This window comes from Equus caballus, chromosome 6 (genome assembly GCF_041296265.1).
Source record: "Equus caballus isolate H_3958 breed thoroughbred chromosome 6, TB-T2T, whole genome shotgun sequence".
NCBI classification, from domain to species: domain Eukaryota; kingdom Metazoa; phylum Chordata; class Mammalia; order Perissodactyla; family Equidae; genus Equus; species Equus caballus.
Window position 1 is genome coordinate 87,190,859 of NC_091689.1, and position 19,549 is coordinate 87,210,407.

Consider the following 19,549-nt stretch of genomic DNA (forward strand, 5'->3'; position numbering starts at 1 on the left):
ACAGGAAATACCAAGTTCCTGCTACAGGAAGAGAGGAGTTTGATTTTTCTTTTTTCGGGTGAAGATGAAGGAGTTATGTATTTCTGTATCCCCATCCTACTGCCTGCCCCCCCCAAATTATTATCCCCAGAGATTCTTATGGGATATCTTACAGCATAATTATCAGCCCATCATTTAAACACCTCCCCACAAATCTTTAAGGGATTAAAATCTCTTTAATATTTTATCTTGAAGGTCTCTATCCTAGTCAACAAAAGAAGAGCAAAACAGAAGGAACTGTTTTATAATCGAGACAAAAGTAACTTCCTGAGGAGGTCAGAGAGAGGCAGTGCTGAAGTGGTCAGGGCCAGCTCACTGAGTAGGTGTCCGGGTGCTTTACTGCCTGCCTCCCAGCCTCGAATCTCTTCATGGGCTTTTCACAGAAGCATCTCTCCCAAGCTCTCCTGGACCCTTAAGAACTGCTCAGGGAAACATCAGGCCTCTGCAGACAAATACCAGCTCAGTATGGGTGAGTTATCTATATTCTGCAGAGGAAGGAGAATTTTGCCCTTTACTCTAATTAAAAGAACTCCATTTTTAAAAAGACGCCTAATTTTAAAGATTGGCACCTGAGCTAACAACCGTTGCCAGTCTTTTTTTCTGCTTTTTCTCCCCCAACCCCCCCAGTACACAGTTGTATATTTTAGTTGTGGGTCCTTCTAGTTGTGGCATGTAGGACGCTGCCTCAGTGTGGCCTGACGAGCAGTGTCATCTCCGCGCCCAGGATCCAAACTGGCGAAGCCCCAGCCGCCAAAGCAGACCGCCGGAACTTAACCACTCGGCCACGGGGCCGGCCCAACACTCCTAGTTTTAAAAGAATAACCATAACTGACATTTTGTACCTGCCAAATGCCAAACACCATGGTAAATACTTCATATCCGTTAATTCATTTATCCCACCTTTCCTTCCCTTCCCTTAGCTTTTATATGTGGCTGTTCACTCTGCCAGGGACGTGGCCCTTCTGGTAAACAGCAAAGTCCTCCCCGTGCTGGCATCCTCAAACACCTTTTAGTGATAGAGTCTAGTCTCCAGCCATCTTGAATTTGCTGTTCCCTAGCATTTGCATTCAAGCAATTCAGTTCATCTTTGTAATTCAATCAGTGTTTCCTATTCTGTCTTGGTAACCAGTTACCCACAGGCATCTGTATTTCACTGGCAGATCCAAAGCCAAAAAGTCCTAGCCCTGAGACTGCTTCCCCCGTCCAGGGTTCACAGCTGAAATTCCTCCATTTCCCAAAGAATTAGTGAAATACTGCAACTTTCTAAACATGTTAGTATCTCCTTTACAAGTCTACATCTCTAAGGAGCTGCATTAGCTTTTAGTTAAGAAATCACACTTCAAGGCTCTTGATCACACTGCCAGGCTCTTCATGTCTTCCCTGCATAGTCCCGTTATTTTTAAGGTACTCAGATGTTTACTAAATGAGTAAATTATTTATTCTAAAAGCATTCATCATCCATCCATCAAGCAGATACCTTCAAATTCTGCAAGACTGACTTTAATTTCTGTACTTTTTCCTAACCTCCCTTCACATCTAGTACCTGCTAACTAATCTCATCACCTCTGTTCTCCTACCCCTCCCACCCAGCCTTCATAAAGCAGCTGGTGTTGGCTTTCTCATATATGTGCGATCCTGTCATTTCTCTGTTTATAAACCCATTAATATTTCCCAATCACTTCCAGAATTAAATCTCCTTCATAAGAAGACTCATACCTATGCTATTCTACTGGATTACTTTACATGTCCTTTGCTACATGATAACATGCTACCATCCTTTATTTCTAAAGGCAAATTTAATACCATCCCGGGCATCTAAGATTCTAGGCCAAACATGAGGGCCCTTGTTTTAAAGAGTCCAAATCTTGTAATCATAAGAGGTATAGTACAATTCTGAGTCCTCTTCTAAATGGCCACTGATCCAGACAACTTCAGGAGTTCCACCTACGTGAATATAAACCAAGTTATAAGTGAAATTCTACCATTCTTCCTTTTCTTCTAGGAGCCAAACAAAACTACATGCTCCCCAACTAAATGCTGTTGAAAAGGATGAAGCTAACTAATGGATGCTGTAGTACATTTCTGTCCCTTCCTTAGGAGGCCCTGGAGTATTGACAATTCAGTCATTTTGGCATCTTTAATAACCCTGAATTTGATCCTCACATGAAAACGACATTTTTTAGGACATAGCAAAATAACAAATTAGGTTTAAGATTTAGAGTGCTTTGGTTTATGAAATCTACCACAGTGTAGCAGGATTGAGGGAAATATCTTGCTCTTTGCTTTCTGGCTTAGGCTCTGACAGAGAACCATTTCAGACCAGTAGGAGTCAAGGGAGACAATGCTGCCCTATCCTGCCCTCCCGTGTAGGAACTGCTCAGTCCTCTGGCCCTTCTTACATACTGTCCTTTTCTCTCTTACACACATAGGTAAACGTGGATTATTATTTTGCATTAGTTATTTTGTCTCTCCAAATAATTTCTTTTGGGAAGCCAGATAAGCTTTACTTAGGGGCTTTCTCAACTTTTTTTTTCTTGAATTCTCTTACCCCTCAAAGTGAATATTTTTCTTTTTTTTTTTTTTTTGAGGAAGATTAGCCCTGAGCTAACATCTGCTGCCAATCCTCCTCTTTTTGCTGAGGAAGATTGGCCCTGAGCTAACATCCATGCCCATCTGCCTCCACTTTATATGTGGGACGCCTACCACAGCATGGCTTGCCAAGCAGTGCCATGTCCGCACCCGGGATCCGAACTGGCGAACCGCAGGCCGCTGAAGCGGAACGTGTACACTTAACCCCTGCGCCACCAGACCGGCCCCTCAAAGTGATTATTTTTCTACCATTTCTGTTTGGATCCAAACCTATGTAGCAATTTCAGAAGCTGCTTGAGAATAGCAAGAGATAAATGTTTATTTTTCTGAACCATATCTTGTTTTCTAGGAATTTTTCTGGCCTTGCAGCAAGTTTATTATTGACTAAGTCATATTTTTAGATTATAGCAAGATCTTAGTATTAAAACCAAGGTTATAACTATGGTAACAAACCAATAGCTTCTTTTTAATTTATTTTTTTCTTCAAAAACCCTTGCGTTCTTGTTTGGACAGTCCTGGCCGCATTGATGCTTTCTCTTAGAAACATCCTCTCACCTTGGGAAAGGAGGCTGATGGATTCTGACCGAGGCGAGTGGGCTCACCTGCTGTGTGGCACGTGGGGTGATGCCACTGGAGTGGCTTGTGCTGTCATTGTTATAGTTGGCATCATCATCATCCGTGCCATCCCTGGGCCTACAATCTCATGGTCGGGAGAAGAAGCTTGGCTTTCTCAGCTAAGGATCAATAATAGCAATTCCTTAGAGAGGAGGAAAGGCTGTCTTATTGAATGATCTCCAGCAGTGATCTCATTCTGAACTCAGGGACAAGCCTGATGAGAACAGAGGTCGCCATCTTCTTGACTGAGCTTCAGATCAGGCGGGGCACTTACGATAATAGTGACAATGGAGGGGCCTAGACTCACTAGTATTTGATTATTATTGCAGATTTAGTAATTCAACAGAGATTTGAACATCATTCTTAAGTAAATACTACCATTTCTAGCACTGGATAGATGACTTTGAGGTTTATTTGCCCTATTTTTGTCTTGTTGTCTAAAAGTTGCTTAAAACATGCACATGCCACATGCATTGCCTGCCTTTGTTGACTACATCATGTGTCTGTCACCATCACCACAGAGGAATAATACATCTTCCTCTGGCACATAGATTGTTCTATATGGGAAATCCTAGTGTAAGTGCTTGCAAAAAGGCAAGGACAGGGATGGGAAATATAAAGGATGTGTTAAGAGCTACAATAGGTCAGGAGTCTTTGGGCATCCAGGATGTGGTATTGGGTTTCTTTTTCTTCCTTACTGCAGTACAGAGCTAAGGAATAAACTGCATATGTGCAAGTAGGTGCACATTTGTGGTGGCGTATACTGACTGATAAAGGTAGAGAAGATGCCAGCTTCAACAGAGTTTAGCTGGAACAAAGATTTTTGTTTTGAAGTTTGCTAAAGGTCAGAGTCATAAAATAGAAGAGGCACATTTCCCATTAAGATTCTTTGGGGGTGGGGCTGGCCCCGTGACCGCTCTGCTGCAGGCAGCCCAGTGTTTCGTTGGTTCAAATCCTGGGCGCGGACGTGGCACTGCTCATCAAGCCATACTGAGGCAGTGTCCCACATGCCACAACTAGAAGGACCCACAACGAAGAATATACAACTACGTACTGGGGGACTTTGGGGAGAAAAAGGAAAAAAATGTTTGGGGCAAGATTTCCTCACTTTGATGTTTCTCTTTTTTTCTTCTGTTTCTACTTCAATCCATCACCGCCACCACCAAAAAGAGAGAAAGAGAGAAAAAAACCTGGAGATGAACTAGCATTTTAGAGAGAAGTAATTCCAAATAGATTTATACTATAAAGTGCTTTAAGCCAAGGGTGAACTGGAATATGAGTGTGATTTAATAAAATATCCTATATTATAGATGATTATGCAAATGTAGAATATTATGAACCAAATATAAATGTAAACACCGAAAGCCTGATTAGAGCTTAAGGATATAAAACATGCCATGAAGGAATGGATCCTTGTTCCAGCCAACCTGGTGTTTTGTCTCTAACAGGAGTACCTAAAAAATATAGTGGAGTCTGGTTACCTGTCCTGGTATCAGTAGTGAAAGAAGAGAGATGTTTCACCGCAAATCCTGGATTTTCTTGACCATAATGTATCATTCATTCATTTAAACTTTTAAAAACTTGCAAATAACTTCTGACTAAACCCCTATCCGAATGGTAACAAATTTCGTTTTTTCCACTTGACGTGGTAATTAGTATTTCATTTTATTTCTTTAAGTTTACAATAATCTTCAAGCTCCTGCAGGTATTTTGCAGTTCCCATATTCTACAGTTTTGTGAATAATCTATGTTCAGCTTACTTATACCTTCATGATTTGATACATTTTTATTATTTCCTCTTCATTATTTTTGAATGGAACCTAGATTTTATTAATCTTGTCTCAGTGCACAGTTTACTTAAGAGGCATACATTAATCATGTTCTCCAGCATTTGTATGATAAAAACCTTCCGCTATAGAGCCAGCCCTGATGGCCCAGCGGTTAAAGTTCAGCACGCTCTGCTTCAGCAAACTGGATTCGGTTCCCCAGTGCAGAACCACACCACTCATCTGTCAGTGCCGTGCTGAGGTGGCAGCTCACACAGAAGAGCCAGAAGAACTTACAACTATACACAACTTTGTACTGAAGCTTTGGCGGGAGTGGAGTGGGGGGGTGGGGGGTGCGGGGGAGGAAGACTGACGACAGATGTTAGCTTAGGGCGAATCACCCCCTGAAAAGAAAATAAAAGCATTCCACTATAACAAAGTACCTTTTTTCGAAACTGTTAACAAGCTTTCTTTGGCCTCTTATTATTCTTGAAAAATAGGTAGAACAGTTAGATATTTTCTTACTCTTTCCTTTAGGGTTTTTTCCTTAACTATCCTATTGAGTTTATTACTGTTAAAGTGTGGAATCATTCTTTCCAAGAAGCCAGGGTCTTCCTCACTCTCCAGCATCTATATAATATAATCCTTCTGACTTTCTGTTCCTCATGTCTCCCTACAGCCATATGTGTCATTGTCTCAGCAGATGGCACCACCGAGTCCAAGCAGCAGTACCCCTAACAGCAGCAGTGGGAGCAATGGAAATGACCAGCTGAGCAAAACCAACCTGTACATCCGGGGGTTGCAGCCAGGCACTACTGACCAGGACCTCGTCAAGTTGTGTCAGTCGTAAGTTGGGGTGCATGTGGGTAGGCTTCCAGGGACAGTACAAATTTGGTGATACTGGCTTCTTGCCAGATACTTTTATCCTGAAATGCAATATTATTTTGCTTCTACCCCATAATCACAAGGTTTCTCAGCACCCCCTCTTAAAGACATTCTGCCTGTTACTGTTATCTAAAACCTTTATGTCTTTCTCTGGGGAAAGCCAGGTTAGGACTGGTCTTTGAAGCTTAGTATATGACTTTGTTTCCGGCATGTACCCAGAACTGATGGTCTTAGTGGAAAGATTCCTATCCTTATGCTTGGAATAGAAATGCACAATTTCTCTAAAGATATTGATTAGAAGGCAGTGAGAACTGGAAGTGGGACTAGCCAATTGAATTATACTCTTAAGAGAGTTCCTGCTGCTAGAGATATTCCCAGTGAACCAGAGGAGCCCTCGAATTAGTGGATAAAGAAGGTGGAGAAAGAGCCTGTCACTCTGCATGTACCCCCTAAAGACCTGTGGGGTTCTTCAGAGTAGATTCGAGTCATGAGGTAGAGATAACTACCGTGGAATTAGCCCCGTTAGGAATGCTGGGGGAAAAAAGAGATGCCAGCTCAATTCCATTTGGCAGAAAAATATGTGTTTCAAATAATATATTTGGAGGAATGATTAGAGCAAGAAGTCTGGGGGTGGGATGGGGATATTAATGGAAGGAGGAAAAGTGAGTTTGGGAAAGTGAATGGTAGAATGAGATAGAAATAGGAACCTTAGGCTGTGTAAACTTACCATCTTTTAAAATTTTTTATTGAAGTATGACAAGCATATAGAAAAGTACACAAATCCTAAGTGTACATACAACAGTGAATTTTCACAAGGTGAACGCACCCTTGTAAGCACATTAAGAAATAGAACATTACCAACTTTTCAGAAGCCCACCTCTCAGTTACTGTCTCCCCCTTCCCCACAAAGGTATCTTCTGTTTGGCTTCTGAGTAATTGATTGGCTTGTTTGAACTTCATATAAATATAATTATGTAGCACATACACTTTTATGTCTGCTCAATGTCGTTGGTGAGATTCGTCCACATTCGTCCACACTGTTGCATGTATACAGCAAAACTTCGTTCATTCTTATTGCTCTTTAGAATTCCATCACAGGAAGATACCACAATTTATTTGCCTGTTCACCTGTTGTTGGACATGTGGGTTGTTTCCAGTTTGTGACTATTACATAGAGTGCTGCTGTGAACTTGGATGTGGCTTGGTGTATGTGTGTACACATTTATGTTGAGTATATATACCTAGGAGTAAAGTTGCTGAGTCATAGGATATATATTTGTTCAGCTTTTGTAGATACTACTAAACAATTTTCTGAAGTGGTTAAACTAATTCAAACTCCCACGACAGTGTGTGTAAGTCCCAGCTGTTTCAAGTCCTGGAGAGGCAGAACTGTTCGCCCCAACATGCAGTTGTATGGCGGCATCGTAAGGGCCCCACAAAGCCCTTGCTCTTCTGAGGCCGTGGTTTGGTCCACGCACATCATGGATTTTGGCTAGAACAAGGCTGTACAAACTTGATCTTTGAAGGCTAGGTGTGTACAAAACTGGTTCCTTTGCTTCAACTTCCCTTGCTAGAAAGGTATTTACGTGGAGTTTAGGGGACTTAGTCGAGGACTAGTAATTTTTGGGGGGAATGGGAATTGGCAGAAAGGTTGATTTATAAGGGAAAAGAGTATTTATCAGTCTAGCTCCTTGATTTTTGCACCCTCTGTTTCTTGTACTAATTATAATGTGCTACAAAAAATCTTCTCACTGCGCAAAACAGAGAAGAAACTCAGTTTTACTTCACTATACTTTTAGACTTTACATTTTGCCCTTCCCAACAGTTGCCCTACCTTCTGCTGTGTCTGAAGGGATGAGAATAGTCAGGGTCAGCATGTAGGATGGACCTAAGGAGCCCAGTAGGGTACCGTGGAGAAGTAGGAAGGAGGCAGAGGAGAATAGGTGCTGCGTGAGTCATGACGAAACGGAGGCTGAGGAGCACAGGTGGGTGGAACACTGGTGGGTGCTGTGAGCTGGGAGTTAAACCTTTCTAGGAGGGGTGTTTCCCATGCATAGAAGGACTTCCTGCCTTTGTCCCAGTTGTCTCTCTGGGTTGTAGGGGAAGTAAGCGTTGCTGGATCCTAAGCCTGGTGGGCAGGAAGGAGAGGCGTGCCGTCTGGGACTGGAACTCCTGGTTCTCTTGGAGGGGCTCCTTCTTCCGAGGAGGAAGGAGCAGGAGCGACCCAGCTGTTGCCAGCTGCAGTGGAAATTCTGAGCTCAAAGTCTCAGGCTGCTCAGACCACAGCAGGCTCCACCCTGGGGCCTTGATAGGGATAGCAGCATGTGTGTCCTCTGGCCTGCGGTCCCATGCATCCCTTTCCTTACCTAAATTTGGGAAAGAATCCAAGTCTTTAGCCCCGAAAGGCTAGGATCGCCACATCCAACCTCACCCCCATTTTAGTATGTTCTTTTCCCAGCCTCCAGGGAGTTGCTTGGCTTATTCTGTCTAATCCAGTGGGTCACAGAAGAAAAAAATCAGTGAGAGGCCGCCAAGGAGTGAAATAAATGCCTCAGTCATCATATGTTCTTTAGGGATGAGAGGAGAGGTAGGAAAAAGTGCTTGTTCAGGATATTGGTCTCAAATTGAGTCCCTGCCAACTATTTCCAATTAAATCTTGCACTTCTGACTCTGTTAGTGATTTCTGTTCTGTCTCTTAATGTCTTCACCCTCCCGGCGTGGGACGTAGAGACTTCTTTCTAGTGGAATACTTCTGGTCTAATCCCTGACCTGTGATGCTCGTCTGCTGCACTTTGAGGAAATCCACACAACTCTGCTGCCAAAGCATAATTTTCAAAAAGTTGAAGAAGGTGACTCTCATACAAATATAGGTGAACACATGCCAAAGATTTCTTTTACTCGTTAATGAGGGAACCAGCAGGATGGTAAAATGCATTCAAAGAGCATGTGAGGGACTGAGTATTTATAGGTCCCGAAGAAAGAATGTTGGGATAAGATTGCTAGGTTACGTACAAAGCTGGTTCGCATCCTGCAGGACAATAAAATAGCAACCTTTGGGGTTATCTTTTCTGTTGGACAGAAATTATTTGCATTTCTACTGGATGAAAATTTACAAGTTAGTATGTATCTTCACAAAGTCAGGGCACTAATCTGTAGTAAACAGTAAGTCAACAAAGAAACATCCCCCGATAATGAAATATACCTTGCATGAGCCTTTGAGACAATGTTCCAGAATGGCATCAAAAGGGTATGCAGTCCTCATTTTGCCTTATCCTCAAGTTTTGGATAGTTTTCACAGCACTGCTGTTGCGCCTGGTCTTATGCCTACTCCCCTCCCTAACACACTCCCAAATCTTGACGATGAGAAATACAAGTCTTAGAATACAGTAAAGCAGGAGGGCGGGCCATTCGCAGCAGTTTAAAGTTGAGGTCCTTTGAACATAATAATAATAATAGCAGTTGAGAATTTTCACGTGTTTACCATGTGGTAGACGTTAGTGCTTTATAGTCATGAACTCATTTCATATTCCCAGAAATTCTATCTTCATTTTACGGATGGTAAGATGGGCACGGAAAGGTTAAATGACTTGTCCAAGATCACACATAGCTGTAGAGTGGCAGAACCAGGATTTGAACAAAAGCAATTTGGCTTCAATGAGGGGGCCAGTAGAGGGGTAGGGAATGGGGTGTCAGAAAAGAGAGATGTCTATAGATTTTTCATAAGAGGAATGGTGTTTGTCCCAAGGAAGATAAGTAATATCAAGGATTATTTTTAGTCCTCAAAGAATTCCAGCCAGAGCTCTGCCCTTACACGCTCTGCTATGAGGACATCGCCAGGCTTCTTTCCCAAAAAGACAGTAGTCTCTTTCCAGCTGGTATCTGAGTCTTAGTTGGGAAAGAAGAGTGAAATGTGTTGGTATTGTAAGGCCCACAGTTACCTTATTTCTTGTAGGCACCTTTAGGGAATAAGTATATATGATGAGTGTGACATTTTAAAATCATTTCTTCTTTGTTTTCATTAAAGTTTGAGTAGGGACAGTTGTCTTAGTGGGAGTACAGAAAGGGCATGGATTCATCCAGCTGTTTCAATCTCTGTGCTGTTCTAAATACCTTCCCCCAGATTATCACTTTGCATTTTCTTCTCCCTTAGATATGGCAAGATTGTCTCCACTAAGGCCATACTAGACAAGACCACAAACAAGTGCAAAGGTGAGAGAACAGCTGTCCTTGGAGGTGGAGCAGCTGTGAATGAGGCCATCGCTTGGCTCTGCTCTTTACTGCCGAGAGTCCCTAGTACCCAGTGCCAGGGAGGAGTCTCTCTAAGGTCTTCAGGCTTAAAAGACTGAGATATTTAGATTTTTGGGTGACCAGGTAGCTAGAGCTGAAAGTGCTCTTTTGGGGACCCAAGGTTAGAAGCTGGCACAGAGTGCCTTTGAGTCTCCTGGGCTTACTTTGGACCTCTTGTTTCCCTGGATTGAATGGTGGATATGGGTAGGTGAGATTATTTCTAGCAAAGCATCGTAAATACCTTTTGGTGTGTTCGGGGGGTGACATGGTAGATATATTTTGTGAGGATGAGTCTTTGTTGGGGTTTTGAGCAGTTGTAGATGGGGATGGAAGAGTGGAAGGAGGGAAAGGGCTGTCGGCTGGGGTGGGGAGAGGCTTCTTCTGGCAGGTGGCTGGTTATCTGCAGTGAAGAGACTGTTTTCCCTACATGCCTAGCATTTCCAGGGTGTGGCTCGGAAAGAGAAGGGGGTTCTTTCAGAAGTGAAGGGGGACTGTGGATTGTTAAAAGAGCCTAGTTCCCAAAACATCAGATTTCTTAAGGGGAGGGAGAAGGGCAAGGACACCACAAGGACCTCATTGCCCTTGGCATTCTCAGCTGTAAAGCAGGCCCAATCTCCCAGGGTTCAAAGAGCACAGGGATAGCTACCTGAAACGTCTTAATTGCTCTTTCTCCCTCCCACTTGTGTTACATGGATCATAACGCTTCCTCTGTCTCCTAAAAAGCCTGGGTCTCCTACATCCCTGATGCCCCCCTACCTCCCAGTGATGCTGTTTCCCCGTTCCAGGCTATGGCTTTGTGGACTTTGACAGTCCTTCAGCAGCCCAGAAGGCTGTGACAGCACTGAAAGCCAACGGTGTGCAGGCACAGATGGCAAAGGTAAGGGTACTGCCCCGTGTCTGTTTCTCTGAGAGGTGTGGTCACCACCAAAGGTTCAGTTCCGAGGCTCCAGAGGGTTGAAGAAGCACGCAGTTGATGGAAGACCTGTCTGCAGTGCTTTTTGACTATATCTGGCCAAACACAGTCCTGGCTAGGGTCCCACTGAGCACTCTTGGCTGCTAGAGGAAGATGGTGTTCAGATCTGTGGCAGGTAGCTCTGTCGGCTCTGTTCCTCTCATCAAGTGTTATAAGCAGGCGAGAGGGTCAAAAGGCCTCTTCCCTTCCTCCTGCTGTTTCCTCATCTCCACTCTGGCCCCACTTCCCTACCAGACAGCTTGGGGTAGTTTTGCAACATTCTCTGATGAAGCCAGTTGTGCAACTCAGAATTTCAGAACAATGCTCTCCACCTCCCAAAACTGTTCCCTGTGTGTGGGGTGTTGGGGAAAGGGAGGCCACAGTAAGGAAGGAGGCTGTCCCTCCTTCTCAGATCTGTCTCCAGCTTTGTTTTCATCTGGACTGCTAGAGAACTAGAGGCTCTTCTCTCCCCTCTTTGCTTGGGTGGGATTGCCCCTTTGCCTCTCTGAAATCGTTGTGAATACGCTATGTGGAGCCAATGGGGCAGGCTTGCCAGCTACCCTCTTCTGTAATGGTTAAAGAAAAAGGAAACCCTGAAGGGAAAGGCAGAAGAGGGACTGAGGTTGCTGGTGACCCACTGTCTAGGACAGAGTGACTGCTTAAGTTCTTAAAAATACAGCTATGGAGGGGCTGGCCCAGTGGTGCAGTGGTTAGGTTCTCACATTCCACTTCGGTGGCCTGGGGTTCGCTGGTTTGGATCCCAGGTGCAGACCAATGTACCACTTGTTAAGCCATGCTGTGGCAGGCGTCCCACATATAAAGCAGAGGAAGATGGGCATGGATATTGGCTCAGGGCCAGTCTTCCTAAGCAAAAAAAGAGGAGGATTGGCAGCAGATGTTAGCTCAGGGCTAGTCTTCCTCAAAAAAAAAAAAAAAACAACACAGCTATGGGAAGTTACTGTCATTTTACATGTTCTGCCCACTGGAAGGGCTCTTCCACCTCTTCTTTCTGGAGAAAAGTCCTCTGACAGTGGAGTGTAGGGTTCCTGTGAGACTGGAGTTTTCAGGGCTCCATGGTGACCCAGTGAGCTATACATCTGGCCCTTAGTGCAGCCCCCAGCACATTTGCCTTCCCTTTCCCCTTGTCCCCTCTTCCTGCTTTCCCTCCACTGGAGAGTGAACAGCATTCCTACTCAGAGGAGTCTGCTGTGGCCGGAAGAGGGGGGAGGGGGGATTACTCAAAACAATCCAGCCAGGAGCAAGGCGGTCCAAGAGAATCCAGCCCTGGGACAGGCTGTTGGCGGGTGGAGGGGGAGTGCTGCTCTGCCTGTTCTTAAAGAGACAGCCAAAACTTCATCAGTGACTTGTATTAGGGGCTTGGACAGTACTAGAAATATTATATATGCTTTTTTTTTTTGCCTGGATATACAATCCATGGTAGTGGGACTCTAGGTGTTACAAAATAGTTGTTAAGGTTCCCTTTGTTTATGTGGGACCCTTCGTACTGTCTCTGTTCTAAGATGTCATTTTGTGGATAAGGGCTGAGGGTGGGAGAGGAATAAGAGATGTGAGCTTTATCTTCTCACTTTTATTTCCATAGCAACAGGAGCAGGACCCCACAAATTTATACATATCAAACCTCCCACTGTCAATGGATGAGCAAGAACTGGAGGGGATGCTAAAGCCCTTTGGCCAGGTTATCTCCACTCGAATCCTTCGAGACACCAGTGGGACCAGCAGAGGGGTTGGCTTTGCAAGGTGAGAGATGCCAAGAATGGGAAATGATGAGGTTAATAAAGAGTGTCACTTAGGTTACAAAAAAATCTGTGCCCCCTCTCCCAGAGGACCAAACTGTTGGCCAAAAGTACTTGACAGTAAATAAAAATTTCATTTAATGATAGGTCATAATACTCACAAACCCATTTCCCGCCAGTTCTTTATCCTTTCCCCACTGCTTCCTGCTGCTCTAGCTTTGTCCCTTTGATCCAGACCCAACCAGAAGAAAATAATTCCGTATCTTCTTCTAGTTTACCGAGTGGTTTCTCATCCTGTTATTTCACTTAGTCTTTATAGCAACCCCATGAAATAAGTATTAGTTCTCCATTTTATAGATAAGGAAAGCACAATCTCCGGTATGAGGGGATTTGCCCAGGTCTCACAGGCGTGGGTGGTGGGGCACAGCCCTCATCCTTCTGGCGTCAAGATCAGTAGGACGAAGAGGAAGATTTGGTCTACCTTTTCAGATCTTTCGAGAGACTTGGATTCTAGAACCAACTGTGCCACTACCTGCCCCCGTGGTGTCAGTCCTTCCTTCGGGAGCCTCGGCTCACTCTCAAGTGGAGGGTGGCTTGGATGAGGGGTTTTATTCAGGTGTCCCCTGGAGGGCCGGGTTCTCCAGGTGCCCTCTTCTGCACTTAGGTGTCATCGTTGTAGGGCTTCAGCCTCCCCTAGTCTGCCTAAGAAATAGTTCTGCTTTTATTTATTTTAAGATTTCGTTTGAAAAGAGATCCTGTTGTTTTTAAAAAATTTGAAAGCTACTGGACTAAGTGATCTGAAGGTCCCTTTTTGTTGTATAATGTCTTGTCCGGGCCAGGAACACTCCCTTACTCTGGAGCATCTCAGCTCTTGGGAACAAGTAATGGGCCCTCTTCCCGAGCCAACTCTTTCTTGGTGGCACCACCTGCTGGCAATCCCAAGTATAACCAAGGGGGAGTTCCTAGGCTTGTGGTCATCCAACTTTTTTCACTCCCATACTCTCTTAGAGCAGAGGTTCCCAACCTTTTCAGTTCATGGCACCTTAGCTGTCTCAATAGTTTTTTTGCCTATACATACAAAAGAAATACTCACTAGTTCAATTTATTAAATTATGAAATGGCCTAAACAACTCAGAACATGTTTATATCCTAACAATTTTGTAGCTATTTGAAAAAATGTATTGAAAGAGAAAATACTTTTATTTCATTCTTAAATCACTGTACTGACTAATGGGATGTGCACCTGCTGGACAATGTACAACTCTCAAACCGGGGATGCACATTGGACACTTACACCCTCATTTTCTGTCATACATTGGTTTTCATAATTATGGTACTTGCTTTTGTCATAGCCACTGTTGAAAAACCAGCTTTGCAAGAATACGTTATCAGGATTGTAGGGTGATCTCATGTTGAAATGGTGAACTGTTTAGAGTTGGTAGCCCACACAGTATCCAGCAGGTGCTGCTGTGTTTCCTCCCTGAGCTCGCTGCAGTGGCCCAGGCGCCTCAGAGACCAGTTTGGGAACTGTGGCTTTGAAGACTTGAAAAACTGAAATCTCTTGCCTGTTTCTACATTAATGTGTACAGATTTTCTTCATATATTTCATACATTTAGATTCTTGCAAAGTGTAATTTCCAGCAAATTATAAATATTGACACTTTAAATGAAACTCTCATATAATTTTTAAATACATCCAGATGAGATCTAGAGCATAGATGTCATAGCAATTTAATACCCAAAATTATCCATTTTAAAAAATACACAGGGCATTTATTTTTTAGTAGTCATAACTCATATCATTCTTACAGTGTTCCTGTTTTTCTTTTTGATCTTGTATTTCCATTCCATTTCCCTACAGTATTGTATTCTAGTGTAAATATTTTTATAGCTGAGGGCCAGCCTGTGGCCGAGTGGTTAAGTTCGCATGCTCCGCTTTGGTGGCCCAGGGTTTCGCCGGTCCTCATCCTGGGTGCGGACATGGCACCGCTCATCAAGCCATGCTGAGGCGGCGTCCCACATGCCACAACTAGAAGGACCCACAACTAAAAACTATACAACTACGTACCGGGTGGCTTTGGGGAGAAAAAGGAAAAAATTAAAATCTTAAAAAAAAAAATTTTTATAGTTGAAAGTCTTTTTATGGATCATTCTGTCATACTTCTCTGCAACAAAAATTTGTACTTTTTTTCCTGTGGCCAGAAGGGCTATATGTGTTAACCCATAAGAAAATTATCTTTATAACTATTAGTTCACTGTTGCGTCAAACAGCATAAATACATTAAAATGTTGATACAAAATTATTTTATATAAAGTAAATTTTATTGGAAATGCTTCTATGAAATTGATAAGTTTTATTTAGTTTAGACTTTTCTAATTAGGTCATGTAGCCATCAGTGAATATGTTTACAGCTATGACAAGGTGGGGTTTAATATCAGTTCGACTGCTACTTTTTGTTTTCATGCTGAGAAACCTTGTTTACATAAGTAAGTAAATGGGAATGGAGTTTTGTTAAAATAGGAATTCTTTGAATTCCTTCTGAATTACATGCCAAGAACCAGGGCGATCTATTATCAAAACTGATTTTTTTATGTGTTAATTGACAATTCGCTGAGTCCTCCAGCTTTGGTGGAAGGAAGAATTGGTAACATTTGACTTATAAAAAGATTTGTAACTCAGCCATCAGTGCCTCATGTTGAGTTTTGGGATGTGTGCAAAGTAAATTGAGAGGAGTCGTTGTGAGAGAGGACTTTAGCCTGGATCCTTAGTGATCGTGACGTCTCCTTCAGGCAGGTCAGTTTTAGGAAAGAGTTTATGAGGAGGTTGAGGTTCTGAACGCCATTCTTCTAAATGTCTCCATGCTTGCTCAGCCTTTTGAAGGACTAAGGAGCAGGAGTAACCCAACAAAAGACTACTGCTCTAGGATACCCAACGTGGTTGCTCTAAAGGGTTTCATTTGAGGCCTTTTTTTTCTTTTTTTTTTTTGCTAAGGGAGCTTCGCCCTAAGCTAACTTCCATGCCACTCTTCCTCTATTTTGTCTGTGGGTTGTGGGTTGCCACCATAGCATGGCTACCAATGAGTGGTGGTCTACCCCTGGGAACCGAGCCCAGGCCGCCAAAGTGGAGCGTGTCGAACTTAACTGCCAGGCCATGGGGCCGGCCCTTGAGGCCTTTTTTAGTGACTGCTTTCACAAGAATGGCTAATATTTTTAGTGGTTATTGGCATGGGAAATAAACTAAGACTTACTTTAAATATGGAAAGAGGGGAAGATGCTGTACCTTGTATTATATAGACCTTTATAGTTTTTAGAATACATTTAAATACATTATCTCATTTGATCTGTAGAACCCTGTGTAGTAGGGTAGATGAATATTATCTCTAAAGTGAAATAAGGATGGGTTCAAAAGGTTTTTATGCATGTCCTAACTCACCGAGCTTTGGGTGGTGAACTGGCGCTGGAATCTAGATCTTCTGATTCCTTACTTGGGCTTCTTTGCCCAAGAAGATACTTTAACTCAGTAGTTCCCAGCATTGTTTTTTCTATCACTATGGACCATAAACTCTGTCTTACTACTCTTTCCTCCTACAGATGCATGAAATCTTAATGACGTTATCAGTAGCTAATTCGACCTTGGTAATTATAACCAGAAGCAAGAAATAAATATTAACAAATTCTTAGCTTGTGCAGTTTTATTAGAGTGAGGGAACAATTTCCATTAGGAATTTTGTAGTAAAAAATACTGGTAACAGCCCGTATTTATTGTGCTCTTATTTGTGAACCAGACACGATACTAGGCCCATCCATCAGTATCTTCTTTGGAATATTCATAGCGTGAAGACCTCCATTATTCCTTTCAGGACCCCTGCAGGAGCCAGTTAAGAGAACCTGCATTAGAAGCTGGGGTTACCTCTTCAAGATACCTTGAATTTGTGTGGAGGAAACTGTTTCTGTAGTCACAGCTTTTGGAGCATTTGTGGGGCTGGGAACTTAGAGCTTTCTCTTTGATGTCGGGAGAGCACAGATCCTGGAGAAGCTAGTGCCTAACCCCTCTTGTGCTCCTTAGGATGGAGTCCACAGAGAAGTGTGAAGCCATCATCACCCACTTTAATGGAAAATATATTAAGACACCCCCTGGAGTACCAGGTGAGGCATCTGGGAATCAGGCTGAGAGGGCCACAGGTTGTTACTTCCAGTGAAGATTCTGGAGGAGTTTTGCATGAGTGTGAGTGAGCTAAGTGAGGTGGGACTCAGCTGCCTGTCTGCTTTCTCCTTGGCAGCCCCATCTGATCCCTTGCTTTGCAAATTTGCTGATGGCGGTCCAAAGAAACGACAGAACCAAGGAAAATTTGTGCAGAATGGACGAGCCTGGCCAAGGAATGGAGACATGGTAAGGGGACCTCTGAGGAGACAGGAGTACTAAGGACATTACAGTGAAGTGGAGATTACCATGGCCTGACTTCTGTGAACTTAGGCGGCAGGCTTGAGAGCTTCCGTGTGTAACTGAGAGATGCTGACTGTTTAATGTGCTCTTCACTGTGGGTCTTGGGTGGGATTTTGCAACGTGCACACACAGAAAAACTCTGGAACAGCTGTAGTGGGACTTGTCCAGACTTCACTTTAGTCAGTTGAACCAAATACATCCCCAGCTTTGGCATTCTGAGCTTGCTCCTGTTTTCATCCAAGTGCTCACAGTTTGAACACTGTGTTGTTTCTTTATAGGGTGGTATGGCCTTGACCTATGACCCCACCACAGCTCTTCAGAATGGGTAAGCATATTTTATATAATCAGGCCACCTGAAAATGACAACAGGCTGTGTCCAGGCACTCTGATGTGTCATCTTGATTTTTAAACAGTAGTTAGTAGGAAGTGGCTATGTCTGTCAGTGGGGGCTCTTACCTTGTGGTTTCCTGTGACTCCTTACTGATGAGGTTTGTTCCTCCAGCTTTTACCCAGCTCCTTATAACATCACCTCCAACAGGATGCTTGCTCAGAGTGCGCTCTCGCCATATCTTCCATCTCCTGTGTCTTCCTATCAGGTATGCTCATGCCCAAAAAAGGGCGGTAATTGGATCAGTGTTTTAGGCAAAGGAATACAAGGTTGGAAACTCCTTGTTGTTTTCGGTTTTTCCTTTATACGTATTACACACAAATAATTTTACATAAAAGCATAACATGTTACCACATTACATATATATAGACTACGGTAGTAGCACCCTCTTACTCTCTGTCCACCACTGAACATGTAAACTCATGTTAATTTCCTACTAGTTTCCATATTTTTCTTCGTGTGCATATACACATATGTATGGTGTTTTGAAAGTCATTGTTTATTTAACAAAAATTTGACCATATTAAATATATTTTTTACACTTCAGTCTTCTCACTTAAAAGTATCTTAAACCGGTGATTCTCCAAGTGTGGTCCCTGGACCAGCAGTATCAGCATCATCTGGGAAATTTTAGGAACACAAATTCTTGGACTGCGTCCCAGGTCTGCTGAGTTAGAAACTGGTCCAGCAACCTGAGGTTTAATGAGCCCTTCAGGTGATTCTGATGCAGCTAATGTTGAGATCCTTGGTTCTAATTATTTCTTTTTTTAATAGTTGCCTTATATTTCATGCTGCAGATATATCAGAATTCTCCAACTATTCTCCAGTGAAGGGCATTCACTTGGATTTCAGTTTTTTCTGGTACAGATGATGCTCCAGTAAACATCTTGTGCCTATGTCCTTACATATGAGTGCTTTTATTTCTGGGGGCTGGAGTGCAAGGAGTGGGATTGCTAGGCTGAATAATATATGGCCTTCAGTTTTATCGATGTTGCCAGATTGCTTTCCACAAAGGCTGTGTCAATTCACGTTTCCACTAGCAACGTATGAGAGTACTCATCTCCCTCCAGCCATAGATGACATTGCTCTTTTTCAATTTTTCCTATCTTGATGGATATAAAGTGCATTCTTACCTTAATTTGTACTTCCCTGACTGCAGCTGAGTTTAAGCATTTTTTTTTATGATTGTCATATTTTGATTTGAACTTTGTATGCTTGGCTGATTGTTCTGTTTGGTTATTTGTTCTTTTCCCAACTTAAAAAACTATTTGTATATTATAAGTATTAATCCTCTGAATGTTATCTTTGTTACAACTGTTTTGTTCCAAATTTAATTTTTTTCCATTGACATTGTGGTCATCAGACTAGCTGTGTGTCAGATTCACTTGGAGAGATTTTAAGCCTAGGTTACTGGCACCACAACAAGAATTTCCGATTCAGTACGTCTAGGATGGGAGGCAAGCATTTGTATTTCTAACAGGTTCCCAGATGCTGCTGCTGCTGCTACTGCTGGTCCAGGGACCATGCTTTGGGAATCACTAGTTTTTGCCATACAAAAGTTTAAAATTTATATATGGCTAAATATGTCTGCTTTTTCACTCATAGCTTTTTTTAAAGATTTTATTTTTTTCCTTTTTTTCTCCCAAAGCCCCCCGGTACATAGTTGTATATTCTTTGTTGTGGGTCCTTCTAGTTGTGGCATGTGGGACGCTGCCTCAGCGTGGTTTGATGAGCAGTGCCATGTCCGCGCCCAGGATTCGAACCAACGAAACACTGGGCCGCCTGCAGCGGAGCGCGCGAACTTAACCACTCAGCCACAGGGCCAGCCCC

The 19,549-nt window shown here is 43.1% G+C and overlaps 1 protein-coding gene across 24 annotated transcripts in view; it reads left to right on the top strand.

Annotated features, from left to right (window-relative positions):
* The window catches only part of RBMS2 (RNA binding motif single stranded interacting protein 2), an 83,150-nt gene that overhangs the window by 53,023 nt on the left and 10,578 nt on the right, over positions 1-19,549 (top strand). For 15 of the 24 annotated variants that reach the window (XM_070271705.1, XM_070271711.1, XM_005611317.4 and 12 more), the window contains 8 exons: positions 5,689-5,855; positions 10,045-10,103; positions 10,967-11,058; positions 12,734-12,891; positions 16,954-17,033; positions 17,168-17,277; positions 17,610-17,656; positions 17,834-17,927. In XM_070271705.1, the coding sequence (XP_070127806.1) occupies positions 5,713-5,855; positions 10,045-10,103; positions 10,967-11,058; positions 12,734-12,891; positions 16,954-17,033; positions 17,168-17,277; positions 17,610-17,656; positions 17,834-17,927 (783 nt within the window). In that variant the 5' untranslated portion in view covers positions 5,689-5,712. Of the gene's footprint in view, positions 1-234; positions 509-5,688; positions 5,856-10,044; positions 10,104-10,966; positions 11,059-12,733; positions 12,892-16,953; positions 17,034-17,167; positions 17,278-17,609; positions 17,657-17,833; positions 17,928-19,549 lie in introns of all 24 variants that reach the window. The other 9 variants (XM_070271710.1, XM_023643800.2, XM_070271712.1 and 6 more) reach the window with 2 other exon arrangements.